Genomic DNA, 23,876 nt, shown 5'->3' on the forward strand with positions numbered 1-23,876 from the left:
GTATGAGAATTATGCCAGCCTCATTTTATTAAGTGAATTGAAAAATTTCCTTGTCTTTTATCAGCTGAGAGAATTATTTTTCCTTTAATGTTTGCTTATAAAGCCATCTGACCTAGACTGACTTTGTGCGAATGTTTTAAATTACAAATTCATTTTCTACAAATAGATATAAGGCTACTTGGATTTTCTATTTATTTTAGTATCAGTTTCAGTAATTTGTGTCTTTAAAAGAATTTTCTTACTGCATCTAAGCTGTCAAATTTATTAGCATGAAATTGTTCATAATATTCCCTTATTTTCCTTTTTCCTTACATTCATTCTTGATATTGACAGTGTGTGTGTTCTTTTTTCCCTTGATTAGTCAAGATTTATCACTTACTAAATATTTTCAAAAATCCAAATTTGGTTTCACTTATTTTTCTTCATTTCCATATTTAATTTCATTGATTTATTCTTTTGATTATTTCCTTATGCAAAGTACAGATAACTCTAATGCAACTCACAGATTTTGGTGTGCTTTATTTTTTTACCATTTAAAATTAGTTAAAAATATCAGTTAAAATATTTTCTAATATTCCCTATAATTTTTCTTTGACTTACAGGCTATTTAGAAGTATGTTACTTTATCTTTTTTTTGGGGGGGGGGCATACTCATGGCTTATGGGGGTCCCAGGCTAGGGGTTGAATCAGAGCTGTAGACGTTGGCCTATGCCACAGTCACAGCAATGCCAAATCTGAGACGCATCTGTGATGTAGAAGTGTGTTACTTTATTTTCAAGGACTTGGGGATTGTCAATTATTTTTTTGTTATTGAGTTCAATGTAATTCCATTTAGTCACAGAACATACTTTTTATGATTTCAGTTTTTAACTTTGCTAAAATTAATATATCCTAATATACATCTTGGTGAACATTCAGAGTGCACTTGAATTTAGTGTTATTCTGCTACTTTTAAATGAAATATTCTAGAAATGTCAAATAAGTCAGGTTGATTGATAGTGTTTTCAAGTTTAGTAATTTTATGTCAATTTCTGAGAGGGGAGTGTTGAAATCTTCATCTATAATTGTGTATTTATCTTTCTCCGGTTCTATTAGTTTCTGCTCCATGAACACTGTTACTGGTGCGTAAATATTTAGGGACTGTTACATCTTCTATGTGATTGTTATAACTTCTAAATGATTTGACAACATTATCATTAAGAAATATGCCTCTTTACATAACAGTCCTTGTCCTGCAGTATACCTTGAAAGATATTAGTATAGCCACTCTAGCTTCTTTATAATTCATGTTTGCAACTGACCTAAGAAAACATTTGTACAGTTGATGTCAGATAACATTTTGCCTATGTTCTCTTCTAGGAGTTTTATGATGTCTAATGTTTAAGTCTTTAAGTCATTTTGAGTTTATTTTTGTGCATTGTGTGAGGGTGTGTTCTAGTTTCATTGATTTATATGCAGCTATCCAGGTTTCCAGCAATACTTGCTAAAGAGACTGTCTTTTTCCATTTTAAATTCTTGCCTCCTTTGTCAAAGATTAACTGACCATAGGTGTCTGGGTTTATTTCTGGGTTCTATATTCTATTCCATTGGTACGTACATCTGCTTATGGAACAGTGCCACACTGTCTTGATTACTATAGCTTTATAATATTGTCTCAAGTCTGGGAGAATTATGATTCCTGCTTTGTTTTTTTTCCCCCTCAGGATTTCTTTGGAAATTCTGGATCTTTTATGATTCCATATAAATTTTTGGTATGTTGGTTCTGGTTCTGTGAAAAATGCCACGGGTAATTTGAAAGGGGTAGCATTAAATCTGTAGCTTGCTTTTGGTAGTATGGCCATTTTAACAATATTAGTTCTTCCAGGAGCATGTACATTTTTCATTTTTCTTTTTTTTAAGGGCTGCACCCCAGCATATGGAGGTTCCTAGGCTAGGGGTCAAATCAGAGGTGTAGCCACTGGCCTACACCACAGCCACAGCTGTGCTAGATCAGAGCCATATCTGCAACCTACACCACAGCTCATGGCAACACCGGATCCTTACCCACTGAGCAAGGTCTGGGATCGAACCTGAGTCCTCAGCAGATTCATTTCTGCTGAGCCATGACAGGAACTCCCTGGAATATCTTTCCATTTCTTTGAATCCTCTTTAATTTCCTTGATTAATGATTTATAGTTCTCAGTGTATAAGTCTTTCACCTCCTTGGTCAGGCTTATTCCTAGGTATTTCATTTTGGGGGGTGTGATTTTAATAGGTATTGTACTTTTGTATTCCTTTTCTAATATTTCATTGTTAGTATACAGAAATGTGACTGATTTCTGAATGTTAATCTTGTAGCCTGCTACTTTGCTGAATTCATTGATCAGTTTGAATAATTTTTGCATGGAGTCCTTAGAGTTTTCTGTATATAGTATCATGTCATCTATATAGAGTGACAATTTTTTTTTTCTCTTTCAATTTGGATATCTTTTATTTCTTTTGTTGGTCTGACTGCTATGGCTAGGACTTCCAATACTATGTTGAATAAAAGTGGTGAGAGTGGGCATCCTTGTCTTATTCCAGATTTTAGCAGGAAGGCTTTCAGTTTTTCACCATTGAGTATTATATTGGTTGTGGGTTTGTCATAAATGGCTTTGATTATGTTAAGGTATGTTCCCTCTATACACACTTTGGTAAGAGTTTTTATCATGAATGGATGTTGGATTTTGTCAAATGCTTTTTCTGTGTCTATTGAGATGATCAAGTCAATTTTTACTTTGCTTTTGTTAATGTGATATATGACGCTGATTGATTTGCATATGTTGAACTTGGGATGAATCCCACCTGATCGTGGTGTAAGATCTTTTTAATATGTTTTTGGATTTGCTTGGATGAAATTTTGTTGACAATTTTTATGTCTATATTCATCAAAGATACTGGCCTATAATTTTCTTTTTTGGTGGTATCTTTGTCAGGTTTTGGTATTAGGGTGATGGTGACTTCATAGAATGTCTTTGGGAGTGTTCCTTCTTCTTCAGCCTTTTGGGAAAGTTTAAGAAGGACAGGTATAAATTCTTCCTTATATGTTGGGAGAATTCGCCTGTGAAGCCATCTGGTCTTGGACCTTTGTTTGTAGGGAGTGTTTTTATTACATATTAAATTTCATTTTTTAGTGATGGGTTTGTTCAAATGATCTATTTTTTCTTGAATCAGTTTTGGCTGGCTGTATGTCTCTAGGAAGTTGTCCATTTCCTCTAGGTTGTCAAATTTGTTGGCACATAATTGTTCATACTATTCTCTTGTATTTCTGCAGTATCTGCTGAGATTTATCCTTTTTTATTTCTTATTTTGTTTCTTTGGGTTCTTCCCCTCTTCTTGGTGAGTCTAGCCAGATGTTTGTCAATTTGGTTTACCTTTTCAAAGAACCAGCCCTTGGTTTTATTGATTTTTTTCTATTGTTTATTGAAGGTCTATATTATTATTATTTTCTTTTTAGGGCCGCACCCACAGCATATGGAGGGTCCCGGGCTAGGGGTCCAATCAGAGCTACAGCTGCTGGCCTACACCACAGCCACAGCAATATGGGATCCAAGCTGCGTCTGTGACCTATACCACAGCTCATGGCAATGCTGGATCCTTAACCCACTGAGTGAGGCCAGGGATGGAACCCACAACCTCATGGTTTCTGCTGTGCCATGATGGGAACCTGAATGTTTATATTAATGATTTCCTCTCTGATCTTCATGATTTCCTTCCTTCCTTCTGCTGACTACGTTTTTGTTTGTTCTTCTTTTTCTAATTTTTAAGGGCTGGATTAAGTTGATTTGAGATTCTTCTTCTTTTTTTGAGGAAGACCTGTGTTGTTATGAACTTCCCTCTGAGAAATGCTTTTGTGGCATTCCATAGATTTGAATGGTTGGGTTTTCACTGTTATTTGTCTCAAGGTACTTCTTAATTTCCTTTTCCATTTCTTTGTTGACCCACTGATTTTTTTTAGCAGCATGTTGTTTATTCTCCATGTAGTCAGTTTTACTTCATTTATTTTCCTGTGTTTATTTCTAGTTTCATACCACTACAGTCAGAGAAGATCCCTGAAATAACTTCTACGCTCTTAAATTTGTTGAGGTTAATTTTGTGCTCCAGTATGTGGTCAATCCTTGAGAACGTTCCGTGTGCACTTGAAAAGAATGCACATTCTGATTTTTTTGGATATAATGTCCTAAAAATATCAAATAAGTCTGTTCTATTGTGTCAATAATGTGCCTTATTTATTTTCTGTCTAGAGGATCTGCCCTCTATCTGGGTGATAGAGGATCTGTCTGTCTGGGTGCTACTATGTTGAGGCATATATACTGATATTATTATATTATACATACTATATTATATATAATATATACTATATTGGGGCATATATACTGATGAGCATAATATCCTTTTCTTGAATTGATCCTTTTATCATTCAATAGTGTCCTTCTTTGTCTTTCTCCATGGCCTTCATTTTAAAATCTATTTTGTCTGATATGAGTATTCCAATTCCTGCTTCCCTATCTTTTCCATTGGTACGAAATATTTTTTTCCATCCACTCACTTTCAACTTATATGTATCCTTTGCCCTAACATGAGTCTCTTGTAGGCAGCATATCGTATGCTCTTGTTTTTGTATACAGTCTGCCACACTACATCTTTGATTGGAGCATTCGGTCCATTGACATTTAAGGTAGTTATTGATAAATATGTATGTAATGCCATTTTAGACCTTGTTTTTCAGTTGATTCTATGTTCCTCCTTTGTTCCTTTCCTTTTTTGGTTGGATGATTTGCTTTTATTTTATGCTTGTGTCCTCTTCTTTTTAGTTTTTGTGAATGTATTTGGTTTTGATTTGGGGTTGTCCTGTTAACCCCTTCCTATTATCTGTCTGCTTCAGCCTGATAGTCATGTAGGCTCAAAAACACTCTAAAAAAAAAGCAGTCTAAATTTTCTTACTTTCCTTCCCCACATTTTATGATTTTGATGTGCTTTTTTTTTTTAAAACATCTTCATGTTTATCCTTTTGCTCTTCCTTATGTTTATCATCACTTTTACAAACAGTATTTTTTCCCCTTTTAGATCTATATACTGGCTTATTTAAGTGATTACTTTCCAATTGTGATTTCCTCCATCCTATTTCTTCTTATTTCTTTCCTATTTAGAGGAGATTTTTCAGTATTTCTTTTAGAAGGGGTTTAGTATTGTTGTACTTTTTTAGTTTTTGTTTGTTGGAGAAATTCTTTATCTCCTTCTATTTTAAATGATAATCTTGTTGGGCAGAGTATGCAAGGCTGCACATTTTTCCCTTTTAGAGCTTTGAATACATCTTCCCACTCTCTTCTGGCCTGTAGTGTTTCTGTAGAGAAATGAGCTGACAGCCTTGTGGGGGTTCCCTTATAAATAACTCTGTTTTTCTCTTGCTGCCTTTAGAATCCACTCCTTATCAGTATCTTTTGCCATTTTTATAATATGTATTGGTGTGGGTCTGTTTGGGTTCAACTTGTTTGGGGCCTTCTGTGCTTCCTGTATCTCGATATCTTTTTCCTTTAGGTTTGGGAAGTTTTCAGCCATAATTTCTTCAAATATATTTTCAATCCCCTTTTCTCTTTCTTCTCCTGGTAGAATCCCTACTGTGCATAGATTGGCCCGTTTTAGATTATCCCATAGATCTCTTATTGCTTTCATGTTTTTTCATTTGGTTTTCTGTCTGCTGTCCTGATTGGGTGATTTCCATTATTCTACCTTCCAAATCACTTATTCGTTCCTCTGCATTATCCATTTCGCTCTTCAGTGCCTTTAACTCAGCTTGTGTCTCTGCAAATGAACTTTCTAGTTTTTCTTGGCACCTCCTCCAATTTTCTAGTTCTTTTCTAAAATAATCTTCATTAATGTTCATATCCACTCTTAATTCCTTCAAATTTACTCTTAATTCCTTCAGTATTTTCATTATTTCCTTTTTGAACTTGGTCTGTTAGACAGCAGAAGTCTATCTAATATCACATTTCTTTATGGCCGCTATTAATTCCTTCATATTTGCTCTTAATTCCTTCGGTATTTTCACTACCTCTTTTTGAACTCAGTGTCAGTTAGACTCCAGAGGTCTGTTTCATTGTTTTCTCCTTCTGGAGAATTCTCCTGTTCTTTTAACTGGGAATGGCTCTTGAGCTTCTTCCTTTTGCTTATATTTTTCTTATTCTGTGAGTTTAGTGAAACAACTACTGTAGTCTTGGAGGGCTATTTATATGTGAGAGTGCCCCCTGTGTAGTTTCTGAGGGCTTACTATTTTCTTTCTTTTCTTTTTTTTGGCATGAGGGCTGCTTTTGGTTTGGATGCTTGCTGTCTCTTTCCTCAGTGTGTTCAGGCTGTTATCCCCTTTATTGGGGGGTGCTGGTATACAGTCTGGGAGATGGAGGCAATGGGCAGGGCTACTAGCCAGTCCTGGAAGATGGAGGCAATGGGCAGGGCTACTAGCCAGTGCCTGGCTGCTGGGCCCTTGACAGTGGTGAGGACCCATGGAGAGGTGGTACAGGCTGCTCATGATTGCAGGACCCTGGGAAGTGGCAGTGACCCTCAGGAAGGTGTAGGCAGTGCCCAGACCATTTGGCAGTGGCAGCAACAGGGCATGTGTATTCCCAGAAGAATGAGCAATAATGGGTGGCAATCAGCTGAAATGCCCTACTCTGTGCTGACTCCTGAGGTGACTGGGGCTTCAGGTGGTACCTGTTCACGGATCCCTAGTGTTGGTGGGCTATGCCCACTTCTAGAGTCTGAGCTGGCTGTGGCAGTTTGCTTATGCTGCCCGTAGCCTGAGCAAGAGGCGTCTTGTTGACTATAGCCCATGCAAGAGGTGCCCCATCACCCATATCCTGCACCAGAGGTGCCCTGACACCCATAGCCTGCACAAGAGGCGCCCTGCCACCCAAGAGCCTGCATGAGTGCAGAGAAAAATATTCTTATGGTGGTTCCACCCCTCTTCCTTCACTCTCCCCAGCAATGGCTCCTTGCTTCTCCTGAAGGTCCAGGCTGCCTCCCAGGTTCCCTTGCTTGAGGTGGTCCACTTCCCAGCATGTGGCGCACTGCTCCCTAGCCCCTCAGGCTGTCTCCACACAGCCAACCCTAGTCCTCTCCTGGAACTGACCTCTGGAGCCTGAGTATTAGTGCCCAGGCCTTGCCAGAGTGTCTCAGGCTGCAGTGTTTGTGGACAGTGGTACCAATGGTCTCTGCAGTTCTCTCTCTGCTTTGCCTTCCTCTGCCTGCCTGCTGTGCTTTTCTCTGAGGCTTTGAGGTTGCCTCTCCATCTCTGGCTGATCTCCCCATCAGTTAGGTGGCCTCCCAGGGTGCAGATTCCTTTCCTCTTTCACTGCTTTCTCTCAGGAGTGCTGGTTCCACCCATCCTGATTCCCTTTTTTCCCTCTTCTTTCTCTCTCTCTTTTCCCTTTTGTTCTACTCAGTTATGTCAGGGTTTCTTCCCTCTTTTGGAAGTTTAAGATCTTCTGCCAGCTTTCAGTAGATGTCCTGTGTGAATAGTTCTACATGTAGAAGGTTTTTTGTTTTTTTTTTTTGATATGCTTGTGGGGGAAACTGAGTGCCATGTCTTACTCCTCTGCCATCTTGATCCCAATCCCTGCACAGCCTCTTAACTGGTCTCTCTGCCTCTAGCTATCTCCCTTTTGACATTGTACTTATTTTCTAGAACATAGATTATATCATGAAATTTCTTCATGTTAAAATTTAAAAAGAAATCTCTAATGGAATAAAAATTCAAACTGACTAACATTGCTTTCAAGGAACTTCATGCTTTCATCTAGACTTCTTTTCCAGCCTTTTGATTCTGTACATTCTCATTATATATCCTACTTAAGGGATTAAATATGACATGAACTTTCATGCTTTTATTTTTGTGTATTCACGATTTAGTACAAATATCTCTACTTATAACAAGCTCCAACTTGGTTAGACAAGTCTGATATCTCCCTTAGCAGCACTTGCTTCCTAAGACTAGCTTGGTCTTTACTACAGCCAATTATCATTAATATGTTTGCCTCATCTGTCTATTATAACGTCCTTGATGAGAAGACTGTGTCATTCACCTCTGGGTTCATATTATCTGGTACAGACCTTGGCCTACACAGGGGATTGATATTTGTTAAGTGAAATAAACCACAAGTTAAGATGTTAATTATGATAACATTATTCACAAATTAATAAACATGAATTCATGTCAAGAGAAAATTACAAAATAATAACAATTTCAATTAACAGTAACTGAGAACTTACTATAAAGCTTGGCTCTGTTCTAAGTAATAACGCCTTTAATTCTAACCTCGCAGTTCCCGTCGTGGCACAGTGGTTAACGAATCTGACTAGGTACCATGAGGTGGCGGGTTCGGTCCCTGGCCTTACTCAGTGGGTTAACAGTCCAGCGTTGCCCTGAGCTGTGGTGTAGGTTGCAGACGTGGCTCGGACCCCGCGTTGCTGTGGCTCTGGCGTAGGCCGGCAGCCACAGGTCCGATTCAACCCCTAGCCTGGGAACCTCCATATGCCACAGGAAGTGGCCCTAGAAAAGGCAAAAAGACAAAAATAAATAAATAAATAAATAAAATAAAATTCTAACCTCTATGAAGTAGGTTCTAGAAATGTCACTGATTAACCCGTGAGGAAACTGAAGCACTCAGAGATAACTAACTTGCCAAAGGGCCTACAGACAGGAAGTAACAACTAGGACTGGAACCCCTATAATCTAGCTATAGAGGCCACACTTCAACAATATTCTGCCTATTGATGTGATTTGAAATAGGGTGATTACCTAGCTTAGGTAATCATTCATTTTCCAGAACAAACATTTTTTAAAAAAGTAGAGTATAGTTGATTTATAGTGTTGCATCCATTTCTGCTGTACAGCACAGTAACCCAGTCGTACATATAAATATATTCTTTTTCTCATACTATCTCACACCATGTTCTGCCCCAAGAGACTGGATACAGTTCCCTTTTTATACAGTAGGACTCCATTGCTTATCCATTCTAAATGTAATAGTTTGCATCTACCAACCCCAAACTTCCCATCCATCCCAATTTCTGCCCCCACCCCCCTGGCAACCATAGGTCTGCTCTCCATGTCTGTGATCTGTTTCTGTTCTGTAGACAGGATCTTTTGTGCCCTATTTATGTAGCTGTTCCTATTTCACATAACCATTCATAGTCAGCAGAGAAGAGCATGAAACTGCTTTTCTTTTCCTAGATCTTTTCAACACCCATATTAGACAGTTGAGTAGTGAGAATGAAAAAGAGTTATTTTTAAATGATATGTACATGGGTAAGGTGAAAACATTTACAAACCTCAGATAAGTATCATAAACATTACAGTGAGGAGTTCCTGTTGTGGCTCAGCGAGTTAAGGACCATACTGGTATTTATGAGGATGCGTGCAGTTTGATCCTTGGCCTTGCTCAATGGGTTAAGGATCCATGGTTATTGCAAGCTGTGGTGTATGTTATAAATGCAGCTTGGATCCCAATGACACCGTATCTAAAAAATATTGGCCTCTTCCATTCTCTGTTCATTTAATGACACTCAATAAATTAAACACTGTTAAGAACCAAAAATTTCTATGAGAAAAAAAATCTTTGAGGGGAAATTTTAAAAACATTATGTCACACTTTGAGTTTGTAATAAAACCTATAATATATTCCATCAGAGTTGTGGTTCAAGAAAGTACAACTCCTAAAGAGTAATTCTATTTAAATGACATACACTGGGTATTTGAGTGGTAAAGGTTAGTAAAAGAATTTGGCATTGTAATACATCATACTACGTTGTTATAACTCCAATGAAATTCATTCTCAGTGATATCTCACATCTTAACTTCCTATTCAAATGGAATTAAATTTACTGTGCATTAATATATACTTTGGTGGCAAGACAATGATGTTCATCTGATACCATCACCAACTAATTGAAATTATATTAAAGAAGTGAGATTGACTTCAGTGAGTCTTGACTAAGTGGCTACCTCCACTGTTTAATATGATGGTTATTAATTTTTAAAACTGCTCTTGTCATTGAAAACCTAAATTAAATGTCTAAATTGTTATAATTTAAATGTTAAAATTTATTCTCCATAATTAAGAATAACACAAAAAATTTTTTGAGAGGTTGAATATTTTATGGTAACTGAACAGTAAGCAGCCTCTAAGTAAATATTCATGTTGTTGTATTGTGGCTATAAAAAGTATTAACTTCACTTGCTGCCTCTGGTTATGTGATGGCTTTAGTGAAAGAATGAAGGCAAAGTGGACCATCTGGCAATTATCCTCAGGGGTTGCAAACTATATGCCTAGAGACCCCAGACAGTACAGTTAAATGAGTGAAGCAGGAAGGGTATTGAGTGCACCCACATCCTTCTGAGTAGAGAGGACAACTTCACAGGAGAGCTTAATGCTCCGTCAGTAGTATGTAGCAGTAGTCAGCTCTACTCGCTCGCTGTGTAAGTAAACAGAGTCAATGTTACCTATTTTTTAAAAAAAGAGTTCAGAAATTTTATGTGAAATCTCCTGATTTATAATTGTTAGCTGAGTGCTTTTAAAATACTGTAATTTGAGACTTATCATCAAAATATCTACAGCTCTTAAAAAGTGGAAAGAAGCAAGTGCTTTTGCAAAAAGCAGAGATCTAGGGCCAACATCACACCAACACCAGGGAGGATCCCAGGCATGGGTGGAATGCTCTGTCACCTTGCTGCTTTCTGCAGAAATTTCTCTTCAACATGACTCAGCTTTAATTCAATAAGGGCTCATTTGGAACAGATTATGTCAGGTGTGGAAAGAAAAGATCCTTTGTTGCTATAGAATCTCCTGGATCAGGAGGAAAATGAGGGGAAATAAGAACAAGTTTGAGAACTGAATTTCTTAGTGTTTGAGTGTTCCTCAAACAATTTCTGGAACAGGCAAGCACATTTCCTCCTTTTACAAATGAGGAAAACAAACCCCGGAACTTGCAGGGTCACATAATTAGTTAGTCCAGAACTCAGATACCCTGCTCTAATCTCCTACATATTATTTACATGTTTCTATTTCACAAAATATAGAATAATCAGGACATCTCGCAAGTAGTTATGATTTGATGATTTCATTGGGAAGGGAATACTATAGAAATAGATACTTTGTCTTTGCTTAAGACTGCCTCAGATGAAGTGAAAAATTTTTCTCAATTTAATTACATTCAGAAGAAAAATTCTAGTTATGTTGTGACTATTTTGCATTTTAAAATTTAGCATGAGCTGAAGTCATCTAAGAGAACACATCAATTTTATTTTTTCCCACTTGGATTTTTCTAACAACTACATGTAACTTTCAAGCCTGCATCTCCTCTCCTTTATATTCTCTACTGAGCTGTCCTGCTGGGGATGAGAAGATGAGGTGGATGATGAGTTAAGATGAGTTAAAACACACTGTCCCACAGGACCTATTACGGCTATTTTTTGTTTAGTTTAAATAGCACAATTCTTAGATCATTAGATACCTGGTACTGCTACTATATATTCCTAAGGACTCATTTATTAAATATGAAAGACTGTTCAATGAAGCTAACTTTCCATCTCAATGAGATATCTGTGTGGTTTACTTTTTTACGGCTGCACCTAAAGCATATGGAAGTTTCTAGGTTGAATTGGAGCTGCAGCTCCCAGCCTCCGCCACAGCCATGGCAACACTGGATCTTTAACCTGCTGAGCGAGGCCAGGGATTGAACCTGCAACCTCACAAAGATTATGCTGGTTCTTAACCTGTTAAGTCACAATAGGAACTCCCTGTGTGGTTTACTTTTAATAGAAATTATTTCATTTTCAAATACTGTATTACCACAAATGCCACTGAATGCAGGGTATACCATATGTCTGTGTGCGTATTAAAATTGTATACAAGGGAGTTCCCGTCGTGGCGCAGTGGTTAACGAATCTGACTAGGAACCATGAGGTTGCGGGTTCGGTCCCTGCCCTTGCTCAGTGGGTTAACGATCCGGCGTTGCCGTAAGCTGTGGTGTAGGTTGCAGACGCGGGTCGGATCCCGCATTGCTGTGGCTCTGACGTAGGCCGGTGGCTACAGCTCGGATTCAACCCCTAGCCTGGGAACCTCCATATGCCGCGGGAGCGGCCCAAGAAATAGCAACAACAACAACAACAACAACAAAAATTGTATACAGGATGATCAGTTCAGATTTTAATAAAATATACAGAAACTTCAGAGTTAGTTAACTGACAAGGGTGAATGAACTCACAAAAGCAAGGAATGACAAAATGACTTATTAACCACACACACAGGATACTGTAGTGGTCTTGTGCATAATTTACACTTAAACAATCTTAGATGAATAAGGAAATCAACTTAAATATAAGAAGATGAATATAATTTAATTTGCAAGGCACTAAACCACTTCCTTAATGTTTTATATGATTAACTTAAATAACTGGAGTATTTTCATTTAATCTATGTGCATTTATGAATGTTTAGTATACAATGAATTAAAATAATTCTACTGCAAACAGAAATCATCAATTTATTCCACAGTGCAGTTTGTTACCAAGCTCAGTCTCTAAATTCTCCAAATTCAAAATCTCAGAGTTATCTTCGACACCTATCCTCTATCAGCTACTTGAACATCAAGCCCAGTGGATGTGGCCACTGAAAGCAATGGTCAGGATGCTCTCATGTCTTCACCTTCCAGCTGCTTATCCCACTGCCTTGCCTCTTTCCTCATACACCAAAACTTCTCGATGGTGTTACTAATGTCCTCCTGATGGTCACATCCCCAAATATTTTCACATCTTTACTTTTCTCTCTTACTGAAACGCCCTCAATTTCTCCCACACTCTACTCTGAGTCATGCTTCACATCACTTTCTCATTGTTGCCCTGTCTCCTTCATGGATTCTTCTTCCTTTGCCCATTTCTTTTCTCAGGTAGGCCCCTGCATTTCCTTCTGTAGCCCCTTTTGTTGTTGTTATTTTTGCCATTCTGTTTTCTCCCTGCAGGCAATTTCATTCATTTTCATGACTTTAACTGCCACCTGGATGCTGAAGAAGCCCAAATAGCCAAGAAATACCTCTCTCTAGGATTAGCATCCATATATGTTACAGCATATATGCACTTCCTAAATTCTCAATGTGAATCTTTAAAGACTCTTTTATCAACATTTTCATCTTGCCTTTCTAACTCTGCTCTTTCTCCTGGATTCTTTCTATGTATTGACTGTGTCATCAGTCATCTGAACTAGAAAGTCAACTGAGAGTCATCCTCAATTTTTCCTTCTTCTTCATTTCTAACATCTAAATAAATAATCATCAGTTAAAAATCTTAGTTATTGTTCAACTCTGTTCCCTCATCACCACTCTGATTTCTATCTTCCAACTCTAGGACCTCATCTCTGTTACACCCACCATTCATCTCACCATCCATTCATCATACATCCATCCACCCACTTACATAATTACTGAGCGCCTAAGATAAACCAGGTACTGCTATGGGAACAAGGGATAGAAGAGTAACAAAATGATACAAAACCTCTGCTCTCGTGGAGCTTACCTTCTTGTGACTATAGCACTGACTTTTTGACTGGGCCTGCTAGCCTCTGGTCTCATCCTTCCTACCCATCTTCCAAACAATGTTCTATCTAAAATGCAAATCTGACTATGACTTCCTGCGGCAACCCCTTCAATAGCTCCCTATCACCTATGAGATAAAAGTCCAAGCTCCATGGCTATAAATACAAGGTCTACAAGGAAGTTGCCCTGCTTTCCTCTTCAGCCTTAAGACTTAACTGACTTTTCTTGTCTTTTTTCAGCAACAATGGATTGTTGGACTTGCCTGCATATTTCATGGAGCTACTCTTAATGCTACCCTTTCTAGGAATGCTGCCCCCATCTGAACTAGTTAATGCCTTCTCATCCTTCAAGGCCCAGCTCAGGCATTCTCTTCTGAAAGTCTTTCCATGACCACTCCCTTGGTGCTCCACAGTTCACCATGGGTCCTGCTCTTGTAGCATGTAAAACATGTTATGGAAAATATCTGTTTAAATATGTATGGCTCATTGAACTATAAACTTGTGACATTATCTTACAACTATTTCTCTACTGGCACTGACCTAGTCTTCATTTACCCTATCTGGAAATATTCTCTTCATCTCTACTTTCTAGCCCTTCCAACCCATTCCAAATGTCACTAACCAGAGCAATCTTCCCAAAGCACAGAACTGACTCTCCAAACCAAAAGCTACAATGGCTTCTTTTTCTTTGCTATAATGGTTTCCAAAGAGTAGAACATGCACCATTTGTGAAATGGTTTTAGATGGTACATGGGCATGGTATTAAATGATTCCAGATCATGAAAAAAAATTTCCCTTTATCCTAAGTTTGCTTTCAATCCTAATAATGGCCCAAGAAAAAGTTTGAACATGTATATAACCCTTGAAAAACCCTTGTTAACAAAGAATAGGCCTCTGGACAGAGCCCTAAATAGGAAATAGTACTTAGCTGGATTTTAAAATATTGTTTTGTTTTCAGTATGTTTATTGTTTCAGTTACTTTTTAATTCTGGAAAGTTATACTCATTTTTCATTTTTCTGTATGATATAAAGTTTAAAAATAAATTTAAGTAAAAAAAAGTTACGTTGATTTAAAGGAAAGTATTAAGTACATACTGGAACAAGTACTACACAAACATAGTAAAGTCATGAGAGCAGTACTGAAATGATCAACGTTTGAGAAACACTAGTTGGTTGTACCAGGCCCAAGCTTACTAGCCTGTAACCTAGTGCTCACCTACTTACACATTATGCTGTTTTGGGCCTAAGAGATAATACAAATCTCCCAACCTATTATCAGGCTCTTGTATTGTAGGACTGATGTTTCCTTAAGGCTATTTTTTAAAATCTGGCAACAACAATAAATCCTTCTCTGTTCTCCAAATATGTACAACCTTCTAGCCTCCATGATTTGACTCATGCTGTTCCTTTTGTTTGGAATGCTCAGATTTTCATCTTTCCCTGTTAAAATTCTAGTCCTTCAAACCCTATGCCAAGCGATCTCCTTTATGAAACCTCTCCTCATCTTGTAGTCATATGGATTTCTTTCCCTTTCACTGCACCAATAGCCCTTTCTTTCTGTTCTGTGCTTCCTGTAACAGTTTTGGTGATATTCCAGATATTAAAATAATTATATTTGCCCGCCTCCTAAATTTTTTTTTTTTGGTCTTTTTGTGTTTTTCTAGTGCCGCACCTGCAGCATATGGAGGTTCCCAGGCTAGGGGTCTAGTCGGAGCTGTAGCCGCTGGCCTATGCTAGAGCCACAGCAGCACCAGATCCGAGCCGCATCTGTGACTATACCTCAGCTCATGGCAACGCTGGATCCTTAACCCACTGAGCGAGGCCAGGGATCAAACCTGCAACCTCATGGTTCCTAGTTGGATTTGTTAACCACTGAGCCACAATGGGAACTTTGCCCACCTCCTAGATTTTAACGTTTACTGAAGGGAAAGAAAGAGTACAAATTTTTATTCATTTTTTAATACCACCATGGAAATTAACAAAATGCCTCATATACAAAGTAGGCCCAGAGTTAATATTTGCTGAAATGAATTTAATATTTTAGGAAATATTCATGTGATACTTACAATTTTGCGCTTGATCATGAAGAGTGGGATTTTTGCATGAAGAGGGGTTGAGGACACTTCTTTATGGACTGTTGATAAATATAATCTTCTTTTTATGTTCCTTAAATCAGTAATTCTGAAAAAAAGAGGAAAGAGAAAAAGATTCCCATCACCATAATAACTACATCTCTGGATAATCATCAAAATGATATAATTTATCATATAGGCCTTTTCCAACAGGGAGATCAAACACAGAATTTTAAAAGTGCCCTTTTCTTTTGAGAAGTAATAAAATTTCTCCCTTAAATTCAAAGTGCTCACAAGCCTGAGTGTATAAATTTACTTAATATGCTAATTTATTTCAAGGCTTTACCCTAGATTTCCACAGTCTTCTAGCCTATGAAAAAATTCAATTTGTATGAACTGAGAAAATGCTGGCCTTTAATAACCATGCTTGTTCCAGCCCCTTAAGCTTGTGTTATCTTGGGACATACTGTCACCTACTAAATAGGAACACATTATGGGTTTCTTTCCCTAAAAATGCACCTGTCATTTTATATAGGCCCTTAGTCCGCCTAGAGACAGACACAAAACACTGACTGTCAGTTTCACTTCCCAAGCACATATCTTTGAACCAGAATTATAATACACAAGTTTATTGCTCACTATTCAGGTTAACCCACAGTGATACCAAGGACACTGAATTTGAACATCTTTAATAGATTTAGACCACAGCCATGATCACAAAGATTAGGTCTGCTTCAAATTGATAGAGGCTCATTTTTATGTTCTGCTTCCTTTAGGTCTCAGAGGTAACAAAGCAAGCTTAAAATCTCCAAACCTGTCTCAGGCTGTTATATTGAAGAATTGATATTGCCTTAAGTGATATTTCCTCCATTTTTAAGCAACATTGTCTACATGTACTGATAATTTTCTATAATTTGCAATTCCTCAAGGAGACTACATTTCATTCAGAAATACTACTACCAATATTTACAGTGTAATTAACAATTTAAAAAATCAACATAGCCTTTTCTAGAGCTCTTCTTTGTCTTCCCACTTTTCTAATCTCATTTCTTTCCTCTAAAATACTACACATATTTTTCTATAAAATATCATTGAACAATGTTAAGAATAAATAAAGTAAAAATTAGGTGATATGATTTCAGAATATGCCCCAGACCTAAACATTCTACCCTACCTCCACTAAACAGTAGCATAAATTCATTAAAAAACAATAAAGCCTTTCAATCCATAGTCAGAGGTAAGGTTTAAAATGCAAAGATGTTAATGCCTCTCAAGTTTTACACTTAGATGTATAAGTAAATGTGGAATATTTGCCCTAAGGTAGGAGAGTCTTCAAAGTGGGATAAGCACATGGGGGAGGAGGAAAATATTAGAACTAGCTTTCATACCATCCTTTTAAAATGTTTTATTTGTGCATGTTTCATTATACAGTGGTACAGCATCACATTTATAAATTTTTGAAATAAATATACACACACATTTGGTTAGTGTGCTCAAACATTTTAACAACAGGATTTAGGATCAAAATTTTTTGGAAGGCACTGTCATAAGGGATGCGACTGTTTCTTTTGTAAGAAGTTCTAATTAGGAAATAGAAGGAAAGACTATATAGTAATTCTGGAAAGAAAAAGAGAGACAAAAATTCCTTTGCACCAAACAAAAAGTTTGATTACATTAACCAAAAACTTATTTGAGACACAGTTTTATTAAGGTTTGCTTTGTCTGTAGGGATAAGACTATGTCTGAACTGGTAAGGACCAAACTCCAAACAGGAACATTTGAGTATATTCTCACTTTGTCAACATATGGAACAATAGGAACATTCATTCATTCATATATCCAACAAATATTCCCTGAGTCAAGCAATATCCTGGGAATATACCGGGGAATAGAATAGTGAAAAATGTAAGGTCCCCACCCTCCTGGAGCTTCTATTTTAGTGGAAAAAAGGCAGGTGAAAAAATTATTAAGAAGCAAAATAAATGCAAGTTAGCCTAGATGAAATGAAGAAAATAAAAGATATTTAACTAAAAAATATCAAAAAACATCCATACGTTATGAGGGAGTGGGAGGGATCGGGAGCTTGGGCTTATCAGACACAACTTAGAATAGACTTACAAGGAGATCCTGCTGAATAGCATTGAGAACTTTGTCTAGATACTCATGTTGCAACAGAAGAAAGGCTGGGGGAAAAATGTAATTGTAATGTATACATGTAAGGATAACCCGACCCCCTTGCTGTACAGTGGGAAAAGAAAAAAAAAAAAAAGACAAATGCAAAGACGTTCCATATGACATATGATAATAATATGTGTCAAAATAAGTAGCATGTGGTAGGCACTCAATAAGTGTTTTTATTAAATAATAATATTAGTAATAATAATAAAAAATATCAAAAAACAAACTACTTCAGACAGTAAAGCCAGAAGAGCTAGGACTTAAGTAGGTAATGGAGGGACATGAGGTAGAAAAGGGAGGCAAGATCAAATCATGCCAAGGTCTTTACAATAAGGTCAAGAAAGGGTTTATAAATTTATTGTGCACAATAGGAAGCTGTAACTGAGTTATTCTACCATGAATGATGAATGGATATCATAAAAATAAACAGATATGGTCTCTTTTATTTATATATTGGGATAAAATCTGTGTAACTGAAATGTACAGATTTTATTGTTCAATCTCATGTATTTTGATAAATGTATATACTCAAGCCATCACCACTTCAAATAAAACATAACTTTTCCATTACCCTAGAAAAGTTCCCTCCTGGTCCCTTTAGTCAACCCTCAGTCCTGATTTTTATCACCATGAATGAGTTTTGTCTGTTATTAAATTTCTTATAAATTGAATAATGTAGAACAGACTCTTTTGTGTTTGGCTTCTTTCACTTGACATGAAGTGTTTAAGATTCACCCCTAATGTAGCAACAATCAATACTTCTTTTTTCAAATTGCTGAGTCTTGTATAGCAAGACAACAATTTATTCATTCTCCTGTTGAACATTTGTTTCCAGTATTAGTTTCTTACAAATAAAGCCTGTAAGAATATGACTGAAGAGTCGTCTTGCGGATGTGTCTTTTCATTCTCTCGTTAAGGAGGAGTGGGTTTGCTGGGTCATTGGGAAAGATATACATATAACTTTATAGAAACAGTTCTTCAAAGTGGTTACAGTGGTTCCACATTCTCACCAAGTTTTGGTACTATCAGATTTTAATCTTAGTTCTGGGGGTATGAATTGGATACCATTGTAATTTTATTTGTATTTCTCTTATGAATGACACTGAATACTTTTATGTGTTTATTGGTATGTCTTGTGAAATATCTGTAAAGTCTTTTACTCAATTTTTTTGGGTTGTCTTATTATAAGAATTCTTTATATATTTTAGATACATGTTCTTTGATCAGATATATGTACTGCATTTTTCTTGCCTATTATCTGGTGTTTGTTTTGTTTTGTTTTTTGGCTGCACCTGCAACATATGGAAATACATGGGCTGGGGATTCATTCTGGACTGCAGCTGCAACCTATGCCATGGCTGTGGCAATGCCAGATCCTTAACTCACTGCGCTGGGCTAGGGATCAAACCTGTGCCACTTCAGAGACAATGCTGGATCCTTAGCTGCTGTACTACAGTGGGAACTCCATCTTGCCTATCAGCTTAATGGTATCTTTTAAAAACTTTTTATTTAGAAATATCTGTAAGTTAGAGAAAAGTATTAAGAATAGCACACAGGACACTCGTATGTGCTTTTTCTAGATTAGCTTCCTGCCTGATGATTTTTGCTTAGCAGTTTTTAATATTCATGAAGTCTGATTCATCCTTGTTTACAGTAGTGCTTTCTGTGTTTTAAAAAAATTTTCTCGGGAGTTCCCGTCGTGGCGCAGTGGTTAACGAATCCGACTAGGAACCATGAGGTTGCAGGTTCGGTCCCTGCCCTTGCTCAGTGGGTTAAGGATCCGGCGTTGCCGTGAGCTGTGGTGTAGGTTGCAGATGCGGCTCGGATCCTGCGTTGCTGTGGCTCTGGCGTAGGCCGGTGGCTATAGCTCCTATTCGACCCCTAGCCTGGGAACCTCCATATGCCGAGGGAGCGGCCCAAGAAATAGCAAAAAAGACAAAAAGAAAAAAAAATTTCTCTTGAGTTCCTGTTGTGGCGCAGTGGTTAACGAACCCGACTAGGAACCATGAGGTTGAGGGTTCGATCCCTGGCCTTGCTTAGTGGGTTAAGGATCCGGCGTTGCTGTGGCTGTGGTTGCTGTGGCTGTGGTGTAGGCCGGCAGCAGCAGCTCTGATTAGACCCCTAGCCTGGGAACCTCCATATGCCGTGGGTGCGGGCCTAGAAAAGACCAAAAAAAAAAATTTTCTCCTAGCCCAAAGTTTCGAAAGTACTTTCCTATGTTTCCTTCCAGATCTTTATAGCATTAGTTTTACATTTAGTCTATGATTCATCCTATGTTAATTTCTTTGTATTGTGTGAGTTACTGGGTGTGTTCTTTATGTTTATCCAGTTGTCCAAGCACCATTAAAAACTTTACTTTGCTCACTGAAATACCTTGCTACTTTGCTGAAAATCAACTGACTATAAGTGTGTGTGGATATGTTTCTGGACTATTGATCCATTTGTTTCATTTTTCCATTTGTCCATTCTTACACCAACTGTCACACTGCTTTGATTACTGCAGATTCATAGTAAGGCTTAAAACTAGATAAAGAAACCCTTCAACTTGGTTTTGTTCAAGGTTTGTTTGGCTTTTGCTTTTCCATATAGATTTTAGGATCCACTTGTCATTTTCTGTAAAAAGATCTGTTGATGCTTTAACCTGGATTGTGTTTAAGCTATAGATAAATTTAAGGAGAAATGTATGAAGTCTTTCAATTTACTTATTAAGGCCTTGTTTAATTTGTTTCAAAATCTTTTATACTTTCATTTTAGAAGTCTTGCATGTTTTGTTACATTTGTTCCTGCTTTGTTTTTTGACATGACTGAAAATGAATTTTAAAATTTCACTTACCAGTTGAATACAACTAGTATATAGAAATACCACTGATTTTTGTATACAGACCTTGTTTCCTGGGCCCTTACTTAATTCACTCATGAGTTCTGGTAGCTGTTTGGTAGATTCTTAAGAATTTTATACATACACAGTCATTCTTTAGTAAATAAAAACTTATTTTCTTCAATTTTTATAACTTTTATTTTTCTTGCATTACTGCTCTGGCTAAGACCTCTGACATATACTGAAGAAAATCTTGCCTTGTTCCTAATCATAGGGGAAAAGTGGTTCCTAAGTTGCTAATAAACATGGTGTTAGGTGTAGGTTTCTTTTATCAGATAGAGGAAGTTCTACTTCTAGTTTTTTTCAGACTTTTTTTTTTTTAATCAGGAAAAGTTGTAGAATTTTGTCAAATGCCTTTTCTGCATTGATTGAGATGATCCTATTATATTTCTCTATTCCGTCCATACGTTGAATTATACTGACTGATTTTCAAATGTGAAATCAACCTTCTATTCTTGGTCTAAATTTCAATTGTGCTAGCATTTTTGTTGAGAATTTTTATACTGTCATGAGGGACACTGGTGTGTAATTTTATTGTAATATCTATGTCAGGTTTTGATAATAGAGTTTAATTCCATAAAGTGATCTAGGAAGTATTTCCACCTCTATTGTCTAAAAATTTATTCAAAATGCTGCTAAATATTCTTCACATGTTAATAAAATTAATTTAAGTCTGAAGTTTTCTTCGTGGGGAGATTATGGCTACACATTCAATTTAATAGATTTATAGGGAAATTGAGATTCCTAATTTTTCTTGTCTCGGTTTTGATAAGTTGTGATTTTCATTTAAAGTTACTGAGTTTACTGCCATAAATTCCCTTTATGTAGGATTTATGTATCCCTTCTCTCACTCTTGACACTGGTAATTTGTGACTTCTCTTCTTTTAAATTAATCTGTCCTATGGTGGTTTATCAAGTTCATCCTTTTAAAGAAACATTTTTTTTGGCTCTGAAAAACTTCTCTATTCTTTGTTTTCAATTCTAATTTAATTTAATTTAATTTAATTTTGTCTTTTTAGGGCTTCACCTGCAGCATATGGAGGTTCCCAGGCTAGGGTCTATTCAGAGCTACAGCTGCCAGCCTATGCCACAACCACAGCAACGCCAGATCCAAGACATGTCTGTGAACTACACCACAGCTCATGGCAACTCTGGATACTTAACCCACTGAGCAAGGCCATGGATCGAACCCGCAACCTCATGGTTCCTAGTTGGATTCGTTTCCACTGTGCCACAACACTCCTTCAATTTTATTGATTCCTGATTTTATTTTTCTTATTCCTTCCCTCTACTTATTTTCGGTTTAATTTGCTTTTTCCTCCTAGTTTCCTTGGATGGAAAGATAGATCATTAATTTTATTTATTTTTATTTATTTTAATTTTTAAAATTTTTTAATTTATTTTTTATTTTTATTTTTTTTAATTTTTTTTTGTCTTTTTGCCATTTCTAGAGCCACTTCTGCGGCATATGGAGGTTCCCAGGCTAGGGGTCTAATCAGAGCTGTAGCCGCCAGCCTACGCCAGAGCCACGGCAATGCAGGATCCGAGACGCATCTGCAACCTACACCACAGCTCACGGCAACGCCGGATCCTTAACCCACTGAGCAAGGCCAAGGATCGAACCCGCAATCTCATGGTTCCTAGTCGGATTCGTTAACCACTGAGCCACAACGGGAACTCTAGATCATTAATTTTAAACCTTTTTCTTTTCTTATATAAGCATTTAAAACTACAGGCTTTCCTCTAAACATTACCTTAGCTGCATCCCACAGATTCTGATTACGTTGTATTTTACTTTTTATTCAGTTTGAAATATTTTCTAATTTCCCATATGATTTCTTCTGTGAATCCTGGGTTACCTAGAAGAGTGCCATTCAATTTCCAAAAAGTATAGACTTTTGTATATATTGCATTGCTATTGATGTCTAATTTAATTCCATTGCGGTCAGAACACATACTTGGCAAAGTTCGCTTTTTAAAAAAATTGAATTATTGCTATTTTTATGGCCACACCTGTGGCACACAGAAGTTCCTAGGCCAGGGGTTGAATCAGAGCTGTATCTATAGCCTATGACACAGCCACAGCAACACCAGATCTGAGCCACATCTGCAACCTGCCTGCACGTGGTGGCAATGCCAGATCCTTAACCCAGTGAGGCCAGGGATGGAACTCGCATTCTCACAGAGACACTGTTGGGTCCTTAACATGTTGAGCTACAATGGGAACTCCAAAAGTATGATTTTATTTAAAAAAAAAAGTAATAAGACATTGTATGACTCAGCAAATGACTAGTGAATGGTCTATATGCACTTGAATTTCTTTGATGCTAACATTTTAAAACTTTAAACCATTAAAAACTATTTTCCCTTAAATTTAGCCAATAATGACCTACCATCTATAGCTCTTTGGGCATTCTTCATATTTTTGGGTAATTTTGGCAACTGAATCACATTTTTCCTCTTCTGCCATCATTCTGGGTAACTTTAAATGTCTACATAGAGAGCAAGTTTTAATCTAAACCTAACTTCTTTCACTATGACAACTAATAAGTCTATTTCATTTTAATGACTTTGATGAACAGTCTCACTCTGCAGTCTATTATCACTAGGAACTACTCAACTTTGAGGTCTTCTATCCAAATTTTCTTCCTGAACCATCAATTCACTCAATTAACATTCAGCCAATGCCTTAGGGGCACAATACAAGGTATTGGCGACACAGAAGTAGCTAAGACATGGAAATTATACTCTAGTGTGGGTGTGGGGGAAAATTAGTATTTTAAGTACTCGCTTCTTTTTAAATTTTTTTTTTTTTTGGCCTTTTTGCCTTTTCTAGGGCCGCTTCCTGCGGCACATGGAGGTTCCCAGGCTAGGGGTAGAATCGGAGCTGTAGCCGTCGGCCTACGCCAGAGCCACAGCAACTTGGGATCCGAGCCGCGTCTGCAATCTACAACCATAGCTCACGGCAACGCTGGACTGTTAACCCACTGAGCAAGGGCAGGGACCGAACCCGCAACCTTATGGTTCCTAGTCGGATTCGTTAACCACTGCGCCATGACAGGAACTCCCTAAGTACTTGCTTTTAGCACATTCCATATACATTATCTTATTAAGTCTCAAAACAATACTTCACTGAAGGTAATATAT

At 37.3% G+C, this 23,876-nt stretch overlaps 1 protein-coding gene across 10 annotated transcripts in view; it reads right to left on the reverse strand.

Moving 5' to 3' along the window:
• The window catches only part of CFAP20DC (CFAP20 domain containing), a 269,749-nt gene that overhangs the window by 161,517 nt on the left and 84,356 nt on the right, over nt 1-23,876 (reverse strand). For all 10 annotated transcript variants that reach the window (XR_007134556.1, XM_047778337.1, XM_047778319.1 and 7 more), the window contains one exon: nt 15,668-15,782. Coding sequence is in view for 9 of the 10 variants with exons in the window: in XM_047778337.1 (XP_047634293.1) it covers nt 15,668-15,782 (115 nt within the window). In the remaining variant the exon portion in view is untranslated. The remainder of the gene's footprint in view (nt 1-15,667; nt 15,783-23,876) is intronic.

Source organism: Phacochoerus africanus, chromosome 1 (assembly GCF_016906955.1).
Source record: "Phacochoerus africanus isolate WHEZ1 chromosome 1, ROS_Pafr_v1, whole genome shotgun sequence".
Lineage (NCBI taxonomy): Eukaryota > Metazoa > Chordata > Mammalia > Artiodactyla > Suidae > Phacochoerus > Phacochoerus africanus.